Source organism: Giraffa tippelskirchi, chromosome 8 (genome assembly GCF_054371585.1).
Source record: "Giraffa tippelskirchi isolate mGirTip1 chromosome 8, T2T-mGirTip1v1.2.pri, whole genome shotgun sequence".
NCBI lineage: Eukaryota > Metazoa > Chordata > Mammalia > Artiodactyla > Giraffidae > Giraffa > Giraffa tippelskirchi.
The window spans coordinates 16,126,106-16,146,793 of NC_137282.1; the positions used below are offsets into that span (position 1 = coordinate 16,126,106).

Below are 20,688 nucleotides of genomic sequence, written 5' to 3' on the forward strand. Positions count from 1 at the left end.
TAAGTTCATATCAGTGCAACTGAATTTAGGTATCAATTTTAAATGGCAACTAATTGATAATATTATTTCATTTTGAAATGAAATATTGTCTGACACATTCTTAGTGATTTTTAACCCTTTGTCTTCCTTATTAATTTCTATTTTAGTATTTGCAATGGGAAATCAGATCCCGTTGTTTACATATATTTGACCTTTCATGTATTTTTCCATTTTCTCCTGCCTTTCTTTTTCATTTCCTTCATCAGAGCACACTGTGCTTTGACATTTAACCTAATCCCTCCTCCAACTCTGCTTGATTGTTATTCTACCTGATCAAAATACTTAGCATCTGATTATTCAGTTTCTGAATGATTCAATGCCTTTCTGGTCTCTTATTCTTCTGTCTAAGGCATGTTTGGGACCATTTCATGGTTCTCACCAATGGCTTTTGGGAGGAAGAGCAAAGGACAGTCAAAATGATTTGCACTTTGGAGACAGATCTGGTTCAAATACTATCTCCTACTAGCTTTGTGTTCAAGAACAAGTTACTGAACCACCCAGATGGTCACTTTTCCCATTTAGAAAACAGGGGACTCTTACAGCACATTTACAGAGATTATCAATAATGTAGGTAAAGGATCACCGATTCAGTGGACACGAGTTTGAGCGGGAGATAGACAAGGATAGGTTGGAAGGATAGGATAGGAAGCCTGGCGTGCTGCAGTCCACGGGATCACAGAGAGCTGGACCCAACTTAGTGACTTAACAACAACAAGGTAAAGGAATTGGTGCTAAACTGGCATGTGATGAATAACTGCAGGTGTCAAAATGGAGCAAATAGGGAAGAATCTTAATTTTAGTATCTATCAATCAGATGTAAAGCTTAATAGAAATCTGGAGATTTCAAAGAGGCATGCTTTTCTTGAATCATTACTATGGTAATTAAAAATTGGGTCCATTTTTTAATTACTCCAACAAAAAGTTCTTTTGAGAATGCTTTTCTAAATGTCCAGCTCAGGTCTATAGACCTAACCAAAGAATCACAGAGTGTAAAGAGAGGTTTCCTTATCCTCTGTTATCAGCTATCCTTTTACCATTGTTTTTTTTTTCAGGAAGAAAGGAACATAATTTGCATCATTTGGCCTATAAAATCATTGAGTAGGCAATTTCTATATATCACTTAGCATGAATTTTGACATATATCTTCATGTGAAAAACTATACACATAGATGCTATGAATATTTTCATCCACGGCAACTGCCTTTAAAAAATATTAGGTGGGTGTTTGTCTTCAATGTTAAAGGTTTTGTGCTTAAGAACTTTCACTGCTGACAGGGATCTATGGAATGACAAATTGGGCAGAGTATTTCTGCTGAAGGGACCGCCCGCAGTGTTCTGTCACCCTTATTCCTGCAAAGGAGCTCTGAGCCTCCAGCAGACCCCAGCATCAGTCCCTGAATCCCTCCTGCCAGTCTGCTAAGAATTCTCCCTTATCCAAGCTGGGCAGCAAACACTGCAGCAGGCTCTTCCAGAACAAATGCTGAGGCTTTCACTAAAAACACCAAAACCAACATTCCCTTCCCCGCCAAAGCAGACACTCCATATTCATTGCAAACTAACAAAGAAAATTAGCTGCGATAGGCAGAAGAGACAGATACATCATATGTATTCCTTGGACGTTCTGATCTTGCATTATCAACTAAGTAGCATTAAGAAACGTGGGGTTAAAACTTGAAATAATCCACCCCCCAATCCTTTAAAAGTATTCTCCCTGACATGCATTATCCTTAGCATGACACCCTGAGTTATGACACAATCATTTGAAAAATTCTTAGATCATGGAATAGGATCACTAGGAATAGGAATAGTTGATAATAACTCTTGGAGAAAATGAAGTAGCAACTCTCTTATGCAGTCAGGGACTATCTTGTTTAGTGCTTACATCCCTTGGTAGCAGAAAGAATAAAAATGATCATGGAATTACAAAGCAGAAATTAACTCCCAGGAGACGCAAAGTGTGGACTGACTCGGGTACAGCTGTTTTGAACCAACAGCCAAACACAGGAATAAGTTGTAATTGTCAGAAGAACCGGGGATGGAAATGGTGATAAATGCACCTTTCAGATTTTTGCCAGGCTTCCTTATATTTTCCTTAGTTGAACACTGTGCACAGTCAGCCCTGAGCAGATCTATAAATTTTGCAGTGATATCCTTTGTCTTTGGCCTATACATGCTATATTGCTCAGTCAGTTTCCGTTTGGTAATTCTGCCAGAAATTAATGAAACAGACAAAGCAGGTTCTTCAGCCAAACTGTAGAAACAGCATTCTTTTTAAGGTAGCTGGCAGGAATTTATAAGAGGTAAAGATTACAGTTCTGCCAAGAGAATGTGCTTTTGATATCTAAAAGATGACCTTCATAGCTGCTTTTAGAAGTAGGCGACAGAGATGTCACTTACTCAGTGCTTAATAAACTGCCTCCTTCTGCTTTGTAACTAGTTTGTCAAAATCTGCGGGTAGAGTCAGAAATAACTTAGCGACTAAACAACACTGACAACAAAAGTAAGTGCTAACTGAACAGCAATTAGGAATACGTAACTATGACTTCATTATTTTTATGTTTGGCATTTATATGGACGTTTTATTCCAAACACACCTTCTCCGGGATGTTACCGATTTCAAAATTATGAGGAAGAAAGTGTAAGCACAGTAGTTGCTTTCACGCATTTCACTCTCAGCCTGGTCTGTCAGGATAGACAAGTGACTCAGGACTAGTGACTAGTGACCATTTTGAGGGGGTCTGGACAGTTCTCTGATTTAACCAAGGATGTGGAGACTAAAATTACTGTTTTAAAGACTCCCCATATCCTGCACCATGCAATAGGATTCCCTCCTTTCTAGCCTGCCTGCCTCCCTCCCTTTCTTCTTTCCATCTATCCACAATTCTTTAATGACCACCTAGACATAACAATAACTAAAGTCACTGCAGTGGAAATTTGTAAGACTGTAAACAATTCTCCCTAAAAGGAGATCTTTATAGATAAAAGGTAGTGAAAGGACCCTGGAGTTAGCTGAGAAGAATCAGGTGCAAGGCACAATTTTGCCAAACACTATCTGCAGGACTTTGGGCCCAGCTACCTGTCTCAGAGTATTCAGCTACAAAAATGAGATATCATAGCATTGCTGCAAAGTTTGATAAAATGCTTTGCCAGCTGCAAAATTACACACAAAGAGATGACATGTTTTCATTACTAATGGCATAAACGTGGAACAAAGAGAAGCAAAAACATTTCTGTCCGGACTCTGTAATTACATATAATCAGCCTCAAATGTTGTTTCTTGGTAAATTATTCTTTTACAAGATGTGAAGAGATGGTTTGATTTGGAAGGGGTAACCATTGAGTGATTACAAAACATGAAGTAAATATTAATAAATTATTCTTTTTCAAAATCACTGTCAATAATTTATACCTATTCAATTTGCTTATAAAATAAAACTGAAGAACAATTGAGCTAAAAGAAACTATCCCAAATATATAATTATTTTCAACTTTCCAGATCCACATAATTCTGTAGTAGTTCTTAAAATTTTTTTTATTGAAGAATATGATTTACAATATATTGTAAGTTTCAAGTGTAATTCTCTAACATTTCTGACTGAGCTTCCAAGTTACATAAATTCAATGTATTTATAACCTTATGTGTTATCTGAACAGTTTAAAACTCTAAAATATTTAAAAATATTAATAGCAACATGTCCATAGAATATGGGCCATAGAATCAGTAACTAAACATTTTGGAAATCACATACTATTGCACACTTTAGTAAATATACAGAATAAAATTTTGAGAAGTAATTAAATGTTGGCTGCTCATTACTAAATATTTTCCCATGGAATCACACAGTATATTTCCTGTAGAATACCAGGCTTTTTCTGCTCAAAGACAGCCTAAAAAGAAAATACTGCTGGAAAGGATGGTTCACTTTCTTGCTTGTTTTAAGTGGTGTTTTTCTTATCAGTGAAGTAGACAGCACCAACAGACCATAGCTATTACACAAAAGCGAACTGCTGATAAGAAACCAGTCTATTCTTCTTTGACAATTAGCAGGAATTAGTATGAGTGTATAGTGTTTACCCCAAGGAAGGATCATTAGATCCTGTCTTCCCTGAGGGAATGAGCCCTGACTAGGAGTTTTAAGGACAATTCTTAACAATTTACTTGCAGAAGATGAAATTAAATCACTCCATGCAGTTTTCTCAATAACATATACAAATACTAACGATTTTTATATTCTGACATGAAACTGTCAATCGCTGCAAAGTTGCAGGGTTGTTTTTTCCAATCCTTACCTGTGATGTTCTCCATGGCTATGTATTTAGAAATCTGCATGGTTCCTTGATCTTCGATCTCCCCGTTTTTTAAAATAAATCTGAAATTATTATTTTTGCTTAGAATATAGCTCCTCAGCAATTATGTACCAGAGCACTTTGAACTTCTACTAGGAAAAAATGCTTACGTGGTTCCTGAAAAGGATGCTCTGGCTCAGAAGATGAGCAGGAAAAGCCACGCCACCTAACGCGGTTCCTATAGATGCCAATGGATGGGCGGGGAAGGCATTTGTTCTCCAAAAGAAGATCCAGAGCCAGACAAAACCACGGAGGCATCATTGCTCTGGGTTGGCATTTTTTTTTTTTTCAAGTAGTAATTCAATCCTTTGCTGAATAGCAAATAGATACTTGGGGGAAGAAAGTGATACGAGAAGATCAAAGAAACCCATCCTGACCCGGGTATTCCCAGAGCCCATCTCCTTGGCCTCTCCTCTCCTCAACTCTGCTATAGAAACACTTCCCTCTTCGTAAGGGAAGAAGCATCACAAGACCATAAATGGAACCAGAACTTTCTAAAGTAGAATTAGAGCATCTCACTTCATGGACCTCAGCACTCACTAATAAACTGGAAGTAATGTTTTTTAAGATTTTTTTTTTTTGATGTGGACCATCATCTAAAGTATTTATTGAATTTGTTACAATATTGCTGCCGTTTTATGTTTTGTTTTTTTCGGCCTTGAGGCAGGGATCGAACCCACACCTCCTCATTGGAAGGTGAAGTTGTTTGTAACCCCTGCACTGCCAGGGAAGTCCCAAGCTGGAAATACCTAGAAGCTGGTAGATTACCTAGAAGGTAAGCATTTGTCCAAAGAATAAGCTGAAAAGGGTTGATGAAGGTTAACTGGTTTAAGTGATGGACTTGAGTTTTAGCATCTAATGAGCATGTAGAATGGTGGACCAAAAAGAATCTTCACAGATTGTATCATTTATCCCATATTGAAAAAGAGGATACAAATCATCTCAAAAGAATAGTTCTGCAGCCTTTCATAAAATTCCTCAAGCAATTCACAAAAGTGTACAGGCTGCCCGAAGTCACAGAAGTGAGTCGGGACACGCTTATTTTCTATTTTCTTATATGTATATTGGGGTTGTGGAGAAGGAAATGGCAACCCACTCCAGTACTCTTGCCTAGAAAATCCCATGGACAGAGGAGCCTGGTGGGCTGCTGACCATGGGGTCGCACAGAGTCGGACATGACTGAGGCGACTTAGCATGCATGTATGCATTGGAGAAGGAAATGGCAACCCACTCCAGTATGCTTGCCTGGAGAGTCCCAGGGACAGAGAAGCCTGCTGGGCTGCTGTCTATGGGGTCGCACAGAGTCGGACACGACTGAAGCAACTTAGCAGCAGCAGCATATTGGGGCTGAAGTCAATTCATAAGATTGCCTTTAGATTCCTCCCTCCCTTACAAGCTCTCTGGGAAGACTCTAGTATTATTTTTTCCTTCTTCAGCAGAATGAACAGTGACCCACGGGGTTTCTCCTTGTAAAACAAAATTCTAATTTTTTGTTGTAACCCTGAGCTCATTTGTAGCTAAACAGAAAACAGATTCTAAGTTGCCAGCAGTTGCTGAGCAAATGGTTGGGTGTCATTAGATAGTGTTATCCTTAGAAAAATAAAACTTGTCAAGAAAGGTTATTTTTCAAACAATAGATGTTGCTTTTTTTTTTTTTCTTTCTTACAGCACATTTCACTCACAGTGATCTCGGGGTGATGTTTCTAGTCAACTACTTCTTAGAACAAGTTAATGGTATAAACACCTTTTAGGATGTCTTAGCTTTGCTAAAGGTGGTGGCTACAGTGGATTGCTGGCTGGGTGGAGTTACAGGAAAGCTGAATTTTCTTCCTTAAGCCAATAATCTTTTCATGGCTAAGAAGCCACTCCAGATATACAGTTCTGCTATATATTTTCTATTAATTGCTGACAGTTGTATCTGAGTATAGAATTTCCATTGCCAGAAGTCAACAAACTCTCAAGCTGTTTGTTGACTCTTTTCCTATCAATACCTTTCCTAAAGGAGTAAAATCCATGTAGCCTACAAAGCAAATACTAGCAGTACACTTGACTGGTTTAATTTGATGTATTTATAGATCTCACCAGGCTAAATGTAGAAGGGGCACATTCTTTACTGTATCCTGCATTTTCTACCAGGATCAATTTGGTTGGAAGAAGGTCATGCCATTGTAGAAAATATTAAACTGTCATTTTCCAAACTGGTCAAAAGTTTGGAGCACCAAACAAATCACATCAAAACAAAGGGAACTGATCAAGGATTCAGTTATTCAAGGAGCTGCTGAAATTACCATGTGACATTTAATGACATAGGTTAATTTATTCATCAAGTAAATGAAATGAAAGTAAATGAAAGGTTAAAAGACAGAAACTATGAGGCAAATTCATTATCTTATTCATCAAATAAAAAAAATCATGGTATATCAAAAATAAAAGTCATATGGTCATTTCAAGAGATAATCAACACTAATGAGACTGAAAATCAATTTCTATAAAAGTATCTATAAAAGTATTTTTATCCCCCAAATCAAACCTGAATTTAATCAAGCATCCAGATACAGCTACTAATTTACAGGATGAACATAGGTCAGGGGGAACATATAAAAGAACGTCACAGCATGCAGTTGGCAAAACCCAAACTATGGAGGCTCTATAGGGCAAATAACCTGATTTCTTTAAAAAAATTAAAAGAAGATAAAAAGACAAAGACAACTAGAACTAGATACAGATCCAAGGGTGAGAGAAAAGAAAAACCTAAAATACAGACATTAAAAAGAGATACATAAACCAATCACAATGAGCAAAACTTATTTAGATCCTGATAAAAGAGGCAATCTGATCATTGATTAGATAATACATATTACTAAAGGGTTATCCTTAATTGGTATATGTGTCAAATGCATTATGGTTATGTTTATAAATAGTCCTTATCATTCAGAGATACATGCTGTAATACCTCCACATTGAATAATAAGATGTCTGTGATTTACTTCAAAACAGTAAGAGGAAAGGAAAGTGAGTAAAATCAGGACAAAACAAAACTAATCATTGCTGAAGCGGATGATGGCTGCATGGCAATTCATTGCATTATTCTCTGCACTTTCATATGTTCAGTATGCATGTTTAAATTTATACATCTATAGGTACATGTTTAAATGTATGCTTACCTATGTTTATAACTTAAAAATGCAAAAATATACATTTCAGATGTCTTTATAAAATGGAATTAGAATGATAATCTATACTACCTAAAAATATTGACTTATGGCCACCAACCTAAGTCATACTTAACTGTGAAACTCTTGGGAAGGTGGTTTCCTTGATATCAAGACTAAGCCAAGAATGCTGACTACTGGTGCTACCATTTAACACTGCTTTGAAAGTTCTAGCCAATGCAACAAGGCAGGAATAACAAATTGTGGTACAACTGTAGGAAATGAGAAGATGAAATTATCATTATTGGAAAGTGATATGATTGGACACTACCCATGGGGTTTTCCAGGCAAGAATACTGGAGTCAGTTGCCACTTCCTTCTCTAGAGAAGACTCTTGAGAGTCTCTTGTACTACAAGGAGATCAAAACAGTCAATTCTAAAGGAAATCAACCCTGAATATTCATTAAAAGGACTGTTGACTCACCGAAAAAGATGCTGATGCTGGGAAAGATTGACGGCCAAGTGGAGAAGGGGGTGGCAGAGGATAAGATGGTTGGATGGCATCACCAACTCAATGGACATGTGAAAGTGAAAGTCTCCCAGTCGTGTACAACTCTTTGTGACTCCATGGACTATGTAGTCCATGGAATTCTCCAGGCCAGAATACTGGAGTGGGTAGCCTTTCCCTGCTCCAGGGGATCTTCCCAACCCAGGGATTAAACTCAGGTCTTTCACACCACAGGTGAATTCTTTACCAGCTTAATCACAAGGGAAGTCCAAGAATACTGGAGTGGGTAGCGTATCTGTATCCCTTCTCCAGCAGATCTTCCAGACCCAGGAATTGAACTGGGGTCTCCTGCATTTCAGCTGGATACTTTATTAAATTTGAGCAAACTCTGGGAGATAGTGGAGGATACGGGAGACTGGAGTGCTACAGTCCAAGGGGTTAAAAAGAGTGGAACATGACTTAGCAACTGATGAAGAAATGGTTGGATACCTATATTAATTCACAAGAAAATCTAATAAAATAAAAGAATTATAGTCACAACAGCAAGAGTAAAGATAAATCAATTAAGTCAGGTAGGTGTGATCCTAACAATAAATATGCAGAATGGGAGATACATCGAAAGGATGATATACAAAGAGAATTGCATCTGTACTTTGGGTAGAAGAAGGCATTCTATTAAAGGGAAAAGCAAATGAATTTGTGGATGTAGAAAAATAAATCTCATGTTCAATGAAAAGCTGTAGTTCAGTTTGGGAGATGGATTGTAAATAGGGAGGTGAAGTTAATGAGGCTATAAAATAATAATACATCCATATTAAAGAAGCCCTGGCTGGAATTAATGTTTAATCTGTAGGTCATGGAGGGAGTTGGGCTTTTGCTTAGGGCCATAATTAATAAAATTAATAGTCTAGTCTATAGTGTTTGGAAGGGGAGAAAAATGAAGACCAGGAGATCAGTGAAGAAGCTGATATGAAGGCCTAAATGAGAGAGGAAGACTGCTCAAATTAGCACGGAAATGATTGGAGAGGAACTGGTGCCATATTGAAGAATTAACACTACTTTGTATGCATATACATTAAAATTAAGCAAGAACTAAATGATGAAGTTTGTATTTCACATCTTGTATTGCACCTCTTTCTAAAGCATTCAAACAGCCTAAACACACATTTTCTTATTACTCTTCACACAATCTAGGAACTACCCATGATATTATTAGACAGAGGGACTGAAGCCCATTCTGAATACTCAACACTCATTGGTAAAATTAAAATGTCAAGTCTTTCAGCCAAAACTACATGACTGATGCTTTCCTAATGTAACTACCACATGTCTGTTGATATCAAGGAACCTGTTACAAGCAGACAATATTCTAGTTAGGCCAAAATTCTAAGTATATAGATATGTAGGCAGTGATAGTCCTAGGATTTATGAAAGCATGTCCTTGACAGGAAATGACTCCTGACAAATCATTTTAAGTAATCTACATGTTTAGTGTTTTGCATAAAGGAGTCTCTATAAGAGTATAGGTAAAAAACAAGGTCCAGACAACACAGACATCATCCTTCAAGGGTTTCAGGTTGGAGTCAGACCTCTTTGATCAGTGGATCTCTAACACAACAGACCTGAAGACTATCCCTTCAAACGGCACCTTGGCAGCTCTAAACCCCTAGACTGTCCATCGCTACATGCCATTTAGCCAAATTACAGCAATTCTGTGTTTGTGTGATGACTGTAGACATAAAGAGCCAGACTCCAGTTCCACAAGCTCAATATTTTCCACACTGAGGCCAAAGGTTGTTGCGTATAAAGTAATGAAGCAGTAAAAGCATGTTCGACGATAGGAATCTTGCTGTCTTACACTTGGTTAATTTGAAGGCACAGATTTTCCCAGAATTCCCAGGAGTTCCTTGTTCCCAGGTTCATGGCCAGAATAGCAAAACATCACTTCCTGTAGGATGATGTGTCCATGAAATGAGTTTCTGTGGTTTTTAGGGTCCTAGCACAAATTCTAGGTCACCAAATAACACAGAGAAATCTTTTCTTCAGTATCGCTATGGCCGTTTACATATGGCCAGAAAACAAAGTTTCAAACACACAACTTTATTTTTTCTTCAATTTTTTTTTTTTTTACGAAAGTATAGTTAACTAGAAAAGGAAATGGCAACCCACTCCAATATTCTTGTTTGGGAAATCCCATGGACATAGGAGCCTGGTGGGCTACAGTCCACGGGGTTGCAAAAGAGTCAGACATGACTCAGCAAGAAGACATCATCATCAACAACAACAACAAATAGTTGATTTGCAACGTTGTGTTAATTTCTGCTGTGCAGCAAAGGGATTCAGTTACACATATACGCATTCTTTTTAAATATCCGTTTCCATTATGGATTACCCTGGAATACTGAATATAGTAGGACCCTGGTGTTTATCGATTCTATAAATGAGAGCTTACATTGGCTAACCCCAACTTCCCACTCCATCTCTTCCTAAGCCCGTCCCCCTTGGCAACCACCACTCTATTCTCTATGTCCGGGATTCTGTTTCATAAACAGGGTCATTTGAGAAACACACATAACTTTAAATGCTTCACCTCCAGAGAACCCTTTGCCCTGCTGCCCAGAGGACTAGCTGGTCTCCTAACACTTAGTTCACCCTAGATCTTGTTTTTCTAAAGAACATATTCTTTTTAGGTTAGAGGTGGGGATGGGAAATATGACAGGCAAATCCCGCGCCTTTGCAGGAACTGGGCCAAAATTATAAATGAACCTCCACTACATTATGCCTAAAGAAGCTTTCCTTCAAGACTTGGGATTTTTGTTCTATTTTGTGTTTCAATTTCTAGGCCTTCACGCTCAAGCTGAACAGACACCTGTTTCCCTACTGTTGCCATTAAACCTTGTTCAATAAAAAGGAAACAGACAGGTGCATGCTTCGAACTCTTTTTCCAAAGTACACTATATATATATATATATATATATTTTTTTTTTTTTTTAAACTGGAGCCATGTGTTCAGTATCCTACTCTCATCATCTGGTCGAGCTGTTTTATATATTGACATCATTTGCTTGCTGGGAAAACTCGATGGAAATCATCATTCCGCTTACAGCTAAACCAAACAAGGGCACCTTGAAACACGTTGTAAAAGAAAGGCAGAGGAGAGGTCAGGGTCTTATCAAAGCTGCCTGGCTGTTTCCCTGCTCTGCCAGAAACAGGGAATATTAAGAAGGTTCACATGTAGGGTCTTAGTTAAAATTTATTGTTTTTTTTCTCATTTTTAAAATTAATTTATTTTTTAATTGAAGGATAATTGCTTTACAGAATGTTGTTGTTTTCTGTCAAATCTCAACATGAATCAGCCGTAGGTACACATGTATCCCCTCCCTTTTAAACCTCCCTCCCATCTCCCTCCCCAAGTTTTCTTTTTCCTGGAGGTGATATATCTAGCTGGACAATAAAACACTTCCATCTCCTGATGCTGTAATAATTCAGAATTTCTGGCTATGGTCTTCCCGCCTTTCAAATATAAACTGTAGACACTGCAAGTCTGTATTTAATACGGATCTTTACTCTTTCCACCCCTCACTGAGGGTTCCATACCTAAACACTGATGAAGGAAAGAGCATACAGCAGGAAATCAGGGCTGTGTAGCCCCTTAGCTGTGAGGGAATCATGGCTCTCCAAAGCCACCCCAACATCCAAGCAGGCAGAACTCAACCCAACCCTAGCCCATGTCCACTTTGCCAGTTTAATTCCTCCTGTTCCCATGGAGTTTCTGGAGAGGCACCAAACGTCTTCAGTTGAAATTTGTCACTTATGCAAAAGTTTTTTTTTTAATATCATATGCTGCTAGGCTATTTATTTATTTAGCACTTGCTGTGCAGCATATGGGATCTTAAGTTGCCTGACCAGGAATTGAACCTGTACCCCTTGCACTGGGAGCACAGAATCTTAACCACTGGACTGCCAGGGAAATCTAGGAAAAGCTTTAAAGAAGTCAAACACTTTGCAGAACCAAATGGTAAGTCTCAGTAGGAATATGCGCTCAGATAAGGTGCAATTCCAAATACCTAGTGAGAATTTGCCAGCTCAGTTATAACTGAATCCAGTGACTACCGTAATGGGAAAATGCAACCAGTGTTAGTAACGACTCTGAGCTCCACTAAGGGAAAGTTCACAGACCATAGGCAAGTTCTGGTTATATTTCTTAGTGGAAACAAGCCATCCGAGACAGAGGAGATCTTGTTAATAAGAAGAAACCAGAGCTTGAACCCTATTCTTTCAAAAGACCTGTTTGATTCATGGCTTGTCCCTTAAGGATGCCTTACTTCCTAATAATACTGAATTATAGAGCACTTTTGTTAAAAGAGAGCTTGTATTTTTTTTGTGTGTGTGATTACACACCTTGCTAGTGTGTTCGAACTTAATCCCAGGGATGTAAATATCTTCATAGACATCAGTCTCAGATGGATGATCTTTTCTGTTGAGAAACTTGCTTCTCCCTGTACCTTAATGCCTCATGTTCTATGCCCAAAACTCGAGTGCTTCCATTTTTCTCAGAGTCTAAAGAACTCACGGAAGTGAGTCATTATTCTACAGATGCCACACAAGTTCCTGGAATTACATGGTGATAATGAGAAGAGGATCTTAATTACCAGACAGATGTTGTTAGAACTCAGCAATCCTTCACCGCTCCTTCACACTGTTTTCCATTAAAAGGTTATCACAACCTGTCAAATGGCTGCATGGATCTATCACAGCCACTAGACTAGGCCTGAGGTCCATGCTTGGGAAGTTAATTCCCCACTTGCCAGAGCACTCCGTGTGTGTGTGTGTGTGTGTGTGTGTGCTTGTGACTATCGCTTTCCTTCCTTAGAAAATCAAACTGCACTCTGTTACCCATTGACTTAAAGCTGCTTTCTATCTTTAGATTTTTTTTTTTTTTTGTAGAAAAAAGTGACAGGACCTGAAGAATTCATTTGTAAGTAAGGACGGAAGCTGTTTTGTCCTTAACACAATCCTGGAATCAAAGCTCTTTTCCTAGAGCTTATAAAGTGCCCACGATAACCCCTGATTTCCCCCCATTTTTGTTTTCTAGACTTCTTGTTTTTAGTCTAATTAGTTGACATTTTTTCACCATAAAGCCAAATGCAATTTTCAGCACACTGAATAAAAACTGAGTCATTATTTACCAATATGGGTAAAATATCTGATTATTTTTTAAAGTATTTCAAATTCAATGTTAATCCTTTACCCGATGCAGTCCTTCAAAGAGCCACCTAGCGATTCTGTCTGTTTTCATTTTTTGTCTGTTTGTTTGTTTTCAGGATTTGAAGCGAATGTGTCAAAACATTTCTGCTAAAGTCAGAACTAGACATTGGCATATCCACAGTGATTTCCACAGAAAATGCTGGCCACACGTATTTTTGAAATTAGAAAAAAATCTTACCGATGAGTGTTAGAGACAAAGTACACAAAAAAAGTAATCTGACGGTGGATGGAAGAGAAAGAGAAAACAAGGAGGATGTTGTTGGTTCTGGGAAAATTGAACTGAATCTGAAGTTTAGTTCAATTAGGAAGGTCTGGGATGCCAGCTCTGTGATGTAAAGAAGGATGTAGCATCCTTCAGGGAATAAACTTAGTCACAGGAGGCTTTATTGCAACTGGAAGGATTTCTGATGCTCAAGTGAAGTGTGGTAAGTTTCCTTGGTTTCTTCTTCCCTGTTGAGTGCACCCTATTCCTTGGGCTGAGAGACTGGAAAATTGCAGCTGATGGTAAAGTCTAGCTTCAAATCCTGACATGAAGTTGGAGTTTCCTACAGAGAACCAAAATAATAGCAACATGGCCATAAGAAAACTTAACAGAAATTGAAGAAGTGATGAAATGGAGTCTTTTAAACAGGCAATGTGATCTATGTTGCTGGAATCACATTCTAGAGACAGGTAACCCCAGGACATATGCACAGGTCAAAGAGAGACGGGGACTGAGCAAGGAATTGTTCTTCATTGTTCAGTCGTTAAGTTGTGTCCAACTTTGCAAGCCCATGGACGGCAGCACGCCAGGCTTCCCTGTCCTTCACTATCTCCTGGAGCTTGCTCAAACTCATGCCCACTGAGTCAGTGATGCCATCCAACCATCTCATCCTCTGTTGCCCCCTTCTCCTCCTGCCCTCAATCTTTCCCAGCATCACGTGAATCTTCTTACCTGTGGGACCAGTGACACTGGTCCTAAAATGACACTCCTGACCTTGTGAGAAACTGTGAAACAAGTCATGAATGACCCAACTCTAGAGATACGAAATACATCTGATTTATTGAATGTCTCCTCTAGTTTATAAGGAATTCTGTGACTTGGCATAAAATGAGGTCAGAACAGAGTTCCGACTGTTCTTAGAACAGACGACCAAAGGAGCAGAGGTCCAGACAGATAGGATCCATCACTATCATAACTGATGACAAGAAATACCAGAGCTGGCACTGAAGTCTTAGTCACAAGTACCCTGAAAAATCATCAGGAGCATTGTATAATCCCAATAACAAAGAGATCACACCCTCATTGCTCAGCTAAACCTGATGACTTAATAAGGTAAAAATGATATGCTTGAAGTTGGATGAGAGAAGTTATCATTTCAGCGAGATTGACAGGCATCTGTACCAAATCCAAATATAGAACTTGCAACTGTTAGCATTTCCAGTTCCTCAGGCATAAATTAAAATAAGAGACAAGTACCTTAAAATTATTCAAAAGTTGAAGAATGGACATGGTTTGTGGCTAACTAGGAAGCAAATGCTAAATTCTCCATCAGGTTTCTTTCATTCTCTACTTTCAGCTCTTTTTTGTAATATATATATATATATATATATGTATATACACACACACACACACACACACACACACACACACACACACACATATATATAATGATAATAACAAATATGCTTGGTTATCATTTTGAATAAGGTTCCCAGACTCTTTACAGGCAATTCCCACTACATGTATCATCTAAAAGGGAAATAAAAACATGAAAAAAAAAAGATTGTAAAAGATTAAATTGGATTGTCATCATTACCTGTGATAGGAACTGTCCTTCTCTGTCCCAGAAGCAGTAATGTTAGAAAGACTGTCCTGATCCTTTTATACAGTAGAATTGAGGTATACAAAGTACTGTTAGGAAAGTTTCTACACAATGTCAGAAAAAAAACCCCATCAGATTCATTAGGGACTCAAGAGAAAAGTACAAAGAAAAGGGTCATGTCAGACTTGCTAGTTGCTCAAGTGAATTCTCCTGCCCAGTATCCAAGTGTGAAATCTTAAAAAGCGGTGCTTTTCTGGGAATACAACCCTTGTGTTGCCTTTCTCATTAACAGAAGAAACAAATCTATCCATGATTAACAGTCATACTTCTAGAATATGACTCAGAATAAATTATACCCCAATGTAGCTAAGAGTTAAACAGCAGAGATCACATTAAATATGCTCACAACTACCATTTCTACTGGGCAAGCTATTTACCATGTTCTGGCTTTAAGGTAATCTTCAAGGTAGGTAAGGGAAAAGCACAAAAGAAATGAGAAGCAGAGAAAGAAGACATTTTATGATTCTAAAGATGGAAGGATTCTCTAGATATTATATTTTTATTCTAAGCATCTTCCTTTTGATTCATAAAACTTTATCGTTTTTTTTTAGTTATCTTGTCTTTTGAAGTAGAAATCATATCTACCTAACCCAGTAGGTATCTAGCATTGATACCATTGGCTGTAAATTGCTAAGGAATGTCTTTTGCTTTTATTCTTTCTGTTTTGTTTTTTTCCAGGAAGGATAAATAAATGCTAAAGAATCTCAAAAATCATCTGTAGGGTAAAGGCAATACAATCCTTAGCAAAGAACAAGATGCATATTCATTCGCTTTCTACAGTGTCAGATATTCTAGCCCCATAGTCATCGAAATAGCCCTAAGGAATAGGCATGGGCTTCCTGGTGCTTCAGTTGGTAAAGAATCTGCCTTCAGTGCAGGAGACCCAGGATCAATCCCTGGAGAAGGAAATAGCACCCCACTCCAGTATTCTTGCCTGGAAAATCCCATGGACAGAGGAGCCTGGCAGGGTACAGTCCACCAGGCACAAAGGGTCAGACACGACTTAGCAACTAAACCACCTCTATCCTTTTTACAGATGAAGAAACTAAGGTTGAAAGAAAATGAACTGCAGGCCTGTGTTCTCAGAGTAATAAAGTGGAGAGAAATTCTAAGGCAGGTTGACTGCAAGCCCATAATATATCCACTAAAGCTTTCTGTCTCATGATTCTTTCAGTCCAGAACTACCTGTGACCGTGTAGTAAAAAATAAACAAACAAACATATAAAAAACTAACATCTTTTCCACAGACTGCAAAGTAATATTCTTCTACCTTCCATAAATCACTTTCTGAGTATGTCTATATGTTAGAAATGAGACTCAAAACATTACTTTTACATCATGCATTCTTAGCAGAAGACAGGAGGACAGTGTTAGTCACATTAGTGCTATCTAATCGGAATTCAGGTAAAATGTTCAGTCCATGTTATCTAATATTATATTGTGTATTTCATAATATGCAGATAAAGTGGTTGTCTTTTCAGTTAAAGTTTTCTAAAAACCAGAAGACTAAACCAATACTGAATAGTTTAGGCTGAACTGGGAAAATGATCAAAAAATTTGGTGATATGACCATCCGATGTGACAGTGTTGTAATGGGTCTTATCTAACCTCCTTTCAAATTATCCTTATTTTTCTTTTTAAAGTTCTTTTTTTTGAAAATAATTTAACTTTCATTTATTAATAACCTCCAAGTTAGAAAAACCCACCTCATTTATTGCTTTCTGAGGCCAAAGTAAGAGAAAATTATGCAGGTACATATTACAAATGCACGTACAAACAAAAATACACAGATTTACAGACATCACTAGAGAATTATGGCAGCAAGAACTATTCCAAATGAAATACCAAATTTAGTTATGATGCTTGAGCAATATTTAATATTTGCATGTGATATCTGATTGACCTCAATGCAATTTAATACCGATCCTTTAAAAGTTGATTGAGTTCAGCAAAGAGATATGGAGAAAAGAAAAAAAAAGTGTATCTATAAGAGATGCACACAAATTATATAAAATGAAAATTATCTCCAGTGACATTTGAAATTAGGCTCATTTTGTTGACTGTAATTTTTCTCTAACTTCATTTTCATATAACATCTAAATCATCCACAAGAAGGTTTAAAAAATGGGTCCTATGGTAGCACTCTTAATTGAAAGTCAAACACTGGGACTTCCCTGGTGGTCCAGTGGTTAAGACTTCACCTTCCAATGCAGAGGGTATGGGTTTGATCTCTGGTCAGGGAGTTAAGATCCCAAATGCCTCAAGGCCAAAAAACCCAAAATATAAAACAGAAGAAATATTGTAACAAGTTCGGTAAAGATTTTTAAAATGGTCCATATCAAAACAATCTTAAAAAAAAAAAAAGGCAAATCCCGACTACCAACTAGTTTAAATGAGTAACTATTAAAAAAAAATGGACTTTCTAAGTAGTCTCTAAATGAGACCACCTTCTTTTGGTTAGATTTCAGGTAAGGATCATCTAATCAAAACTGCTTTACATATTCATCCCTAACAAAATGAATGCTATGTATCAGGGAGTGATGGACATAATTAAAGTGTTCACTAGTGACAAAGGACTGCAAAATTGAAAAAGAATGCGGTTGCTTAATTTTTGTCAACTTATTCTCTATTAGTAACATAGTAGCTATTTTACTAATTTTTTATTCAGTTGACGCTGTCAAGTCTTATCTTTACTTATTAAAAACTTGAAATATTGCAGATCATAGATCTGTTCAAAGTCAGTTAAAGATTTCATATTTCTGCAGTAAGATAAGACAGTTTTTCAAGCTATAAGTGCGCATGAGAGACATGACTAAAATATTGAATTTTGTACTTTGAAATGCACCATTAACATTTTTAGGTTAGCATCCTTTGTTTCCTAAAAATAAGCAGTCAATGTTAAGCAGAAATGTCGACAAATCAATAAAAAGTAATTAGGAAGAGTGTTTAATGTCCTTGAGAAAATCTTTGAAGGCTGAAAGGGGAGCTTTGACGGAGTGAACAGTCAACATTCTTATGTTTTTTTCCCCCCACCTAATAAAAAGAAAAGGCAATCATGAAAATTACTTTATTTAAAAAATAACCATATAAGTGCCAAATGTCACCCTGGGCCATATTGCAGTTAATGAGGTTTCCATTATAAAAATTCATAGCTGAAAACTGTCTTTCAGAACTGGTTCCTCTACAAAGTAACTGGATATACCCATGCACATTCACAGACAACAAAGAAAATATCATTTTAACACATAGATGCTTGGGTAACTATTTCAATCATCTCTGAGCAAAGACATTGAAGGAAAGGAAATAATTATTGAGTGACTTCAAGAGGCCAGTGAAAAATGACCTTACAGAGTTCTCCCAATAGCCTGAAAGTTCTGTATTATTTCTCCTACTTATCGGAAAGCAAAATGATGTCTCAGAGAGATAAAAGAATTTGCCAGCTTTCTATATATCCTTATTTTTAAGTTGGGACTAGCATTACTTAGGGCTTCCCTGGTGGCTCAGTGGTAAAGAATCTGCCTGCCAACGCAGAAGATGTGGGTTTGATTGCTGGATCAAGAAGATCCCTGGAGAAGGAAATGGCAACCCACTCCAGTGTTCTTGCTTGGAAAGTCCCACGGGCAGAGGAGCCTGGTGGGCTACAGTCCATGGGGTCACAAAAGAGTTGGACACGTCTTAGTGGCTAACCAACCAACCAAGCCTTATTTAATATAGAAACCCAATTTTCTTTTTTGTTTAATTAATTTTTCTATTTTTTAACTTTACAATATTGTATTTGTTTTGCCATACATTGACATGAATCCACCATGTGTGTATATGTTTTCCCCTTCCAGAACCCCCCTCCCACCTCCCTCCCCATCCCATCCCTCTGGGTCATCCTGGTGCACCAGCCCTGAGCACCCTGTATCATGCATCGAACCTGGACTGGTGATTCATTTCACATATGATAATTTACATGCTTCAGTGCCATTCTCCCATATCCTCCCGCCCTCGTCCTCTCCCATAGAGTCCATAACACTGTTCTATTTGTCTGTGTCTCTTTTGATGTCTCGCATACAGGGTTATCTTTACTGATTAACTAAATACCATATAGATGTGTTAGTATACTGTATTGGTGTTTTTCTTTCTGGCTTACTTCACTCTGTATAATAGGCTCCAGTTTCATCCACCTCATTAGAACTGATTCGAATGTATTCTTTTTAATGGCTGAGTAATATTCCATGGTGTATATGTCCCACAGCTTCCTTATCCATTTGTCTGCTGATGGGCATCTAGGCTGCTTCCATGTCCTGGCTATTATAAACAGTGCTGCGATGAACATTGGGGTACACGTGTCTCTTTCCATTCTGGAGAAACCCAATTTTCTAAAAGGCAATTGCAGCAATAACTTTAAAAAAATCACATTCCTTCTAAAAGGAACAAAATACAAAGGCCATGAACTTCTTAGATATATTTTTACTTATGTGTTTGTTTTGAAGCACACAGCTTCAAAAAACAAGGGGCTGTATTTAAGACTTCTTTTTCAATATATTTTTAATAGAAGCATTGAAGTTGAATTACCTTAACATACAGTACAGGAAATCCCCTCATGTAATTTCAAATATTGTTGGCCATGAAAGAGAAACATTATTGCCTGACAAAAGGTAACACTTTATTTCACATCCAGTTTGGAATAGTCTCTAATTTTTTCTTGCTCTTCTGAATCTCCCTGAAAATAATTTTGAGGAAGCATTTTGCCTTACTGACTTCCATGCCTACTGTCCTTCTCTCAAGAGTATGACAAGACTGGAAAGAGAACCTAGCTCTTGAGTTTGTACAACTTTCTTACCTTAGGACACTATTACAACTAATTTTAGGTAATATTTTGTTATAACTGCTAATCAAAATAAATATAACACTGCATGTTTATTTTATAGAAATAGATGGCAAGTCTGCTGTTATCTACTACTTGGCTATAAATTACTTTAATTAAGTGAATGCAAAGGATCATTTAAGTGATAAATAAACATTGCATCCAAGCACAAAATTCACTTTTTCTTGAAATGTATTGTTTTCTCTTTATGTGGATTGCTTTTAATTTTTCCAGAATATTCAGATAACACTGGAAGAAAAGAAACAAAAAACTGCCTTCACAATAGGACTTGGTAAACTTAGTGAATAATTGAAATCATATTCACTTTGATAATAAATACCACTTATCTATAAAAAAAGGTTCATTTCTAAAGCCTTCTTTCTGTTGAAATCCTGGTCCACAGGATTAGTTCTGATTATCAGTTTTAATGACCCACTGAATCAAGTTATACAAGTGAGACTAGTATTTGGTGAAACATGATTTGAAAAAATTTAAAATTCTAAAAAAAAAAATCGCCAAGCCTTCCTTAGGTCTTCAGTTTAGGACTACTACTACAGAGGGATTTTTAAGATCTTTTTGAGGATCACACATTGTTTGTCATAATTAAAGGCTAAAATTCCTAAGAGAAAATGCTGGTTATCTTTTCCTTAAATTACT

The 20,688-nt window shown here is 37.4% G+C and overlaps 1 protein-coding gene across 10 annotated transcripts in view; it reads right to left on the bottom strand.

The window, feature by feature from the left end:
• NRG1 (neuregulin 1) overlaps positions 1–20,688 on the bottom strand; it is a 1,106,536-nt gene that overhangs the window by 33,522 nt on the left and 1,052,326 nt on the right. The window contains exon 1 of one of the 10 annotated variants that reach the window (XM_081523494.1): positions 4,330–4,369. The exons of the other annotated variants lie outside the window; for them this stretch is intronic. Coding sequence (XP_081379620.1) covers positions 4,330–4,369 — 40 coding nt within the window. Of the gene's footprint in view, positions 1–4,329; positions 4,370–20,688 lie in introns of those variants that run through there. 10 annotated transcript variants of the gene reach the window in all.